The sequence below is a fragment of the Morone saxatilis genome, unplaced genomic scaffold, assembly GCF_004916995.1.
Source record: "Morone saxatilis isolate NCDOM2014 unplaced genomic scaffold, NCSU_SB_2.0 Contig21, whole genome shotgun sequence".
NCBI lineage: Eukaryota > Metazoa > Chordata > Actinopteri > Moronidae > Morone > Morone saxatilis.
In genome coordinates, this window is record NW_023339774.1 from 868,953 (window position 1) to 869,781 (window position 829).

The 829-nt window shown below is 39.0% G+C and overlaps 1 protein-coding gene across 1 annotated transcript in view; it reads right to left on the bottom strand.

Moving 5' to 3' along the window:
• The window catches only part of LOC118332807 (serine/threonine-protein kinase Nek6-like), a 23,279-nt gene that overhangs the window by 8,967 nt on the left and 13,483 nt on the right, over positions 1-829 (bottom strand). Inside the window, exon 7 of the mRNA XM_035668237.1 lies at positions 492-586. Coding sequence (XP_035524130.1) covers positions 492-586 — 95 coding nt within the window. The remainder of the gene's footprint in view (positions 1-491; positions 587-829) is intronic.

Sequence of the window (829 nt, forward strand, 5' to 3'; positions counted from 1 at the left end):
AACCTAGGACAGATCCTTCGGCTGGTGTGGTCCTTTTGCTTCAATACCACTCAGCACACTGTCCACGGATTGTAAGCTACAGGGAAAGTTTGTCTATTTTGTCTCTTATTGCCTTGCTGGAGCTCAGTCAGACACAGACCCACCCCTCCAGCTGCTGTCAATTAAACACAGACCCTGTGATATTACATGTGATTTCAGCTTTGTAATGTGATGGTATTAAACTCTAGCAGTGACATTGATATTGCATGGTATTGCATTGGTTTGTTTTCTGTAAAAATATGTTTTCCATTGAAAGCCCTCTGCTTCCTGCTACAGAGGATGTTGCCCGAAGGATATCTGGATGGCCAACAGAAAAACACTGCTAAAATGCTTTCTGTGTAGACACGCTGTTGTCAGTTTGTTTTGCCTATGCAGGCTTTTTTTGCCTACAGGATAAGGAAGTTATTATTTATCTGAATCATTCACTGTAATAAAGGTGTATGTGAGCTTACCTCATACAGAAGACATCCCAGGGACCAGATATCTGACTTGAAATTGTATCCGTTCTCATGGATCCTCTCCGGCGACATGTAGTACGGTGTCCCCACTGGGACACATAGAGTCACAAGTAAATCAAATTATGTTTTTGCTAAATCAACCCTTATTATTATTGTTACTGATCATTGCCTTGACACCTGACATATTATTGATCTAAATTATTGATCAGTTTTTGTATACCAGTAGCTTTAAATAGTTTTTTAATTTCTTGAATCAGCACAACAATTTGGATACGAGTCATCATTTTGATTCATTTTTGAAGAAAAACAGTCCAAATTCTCTGATTTCAGCT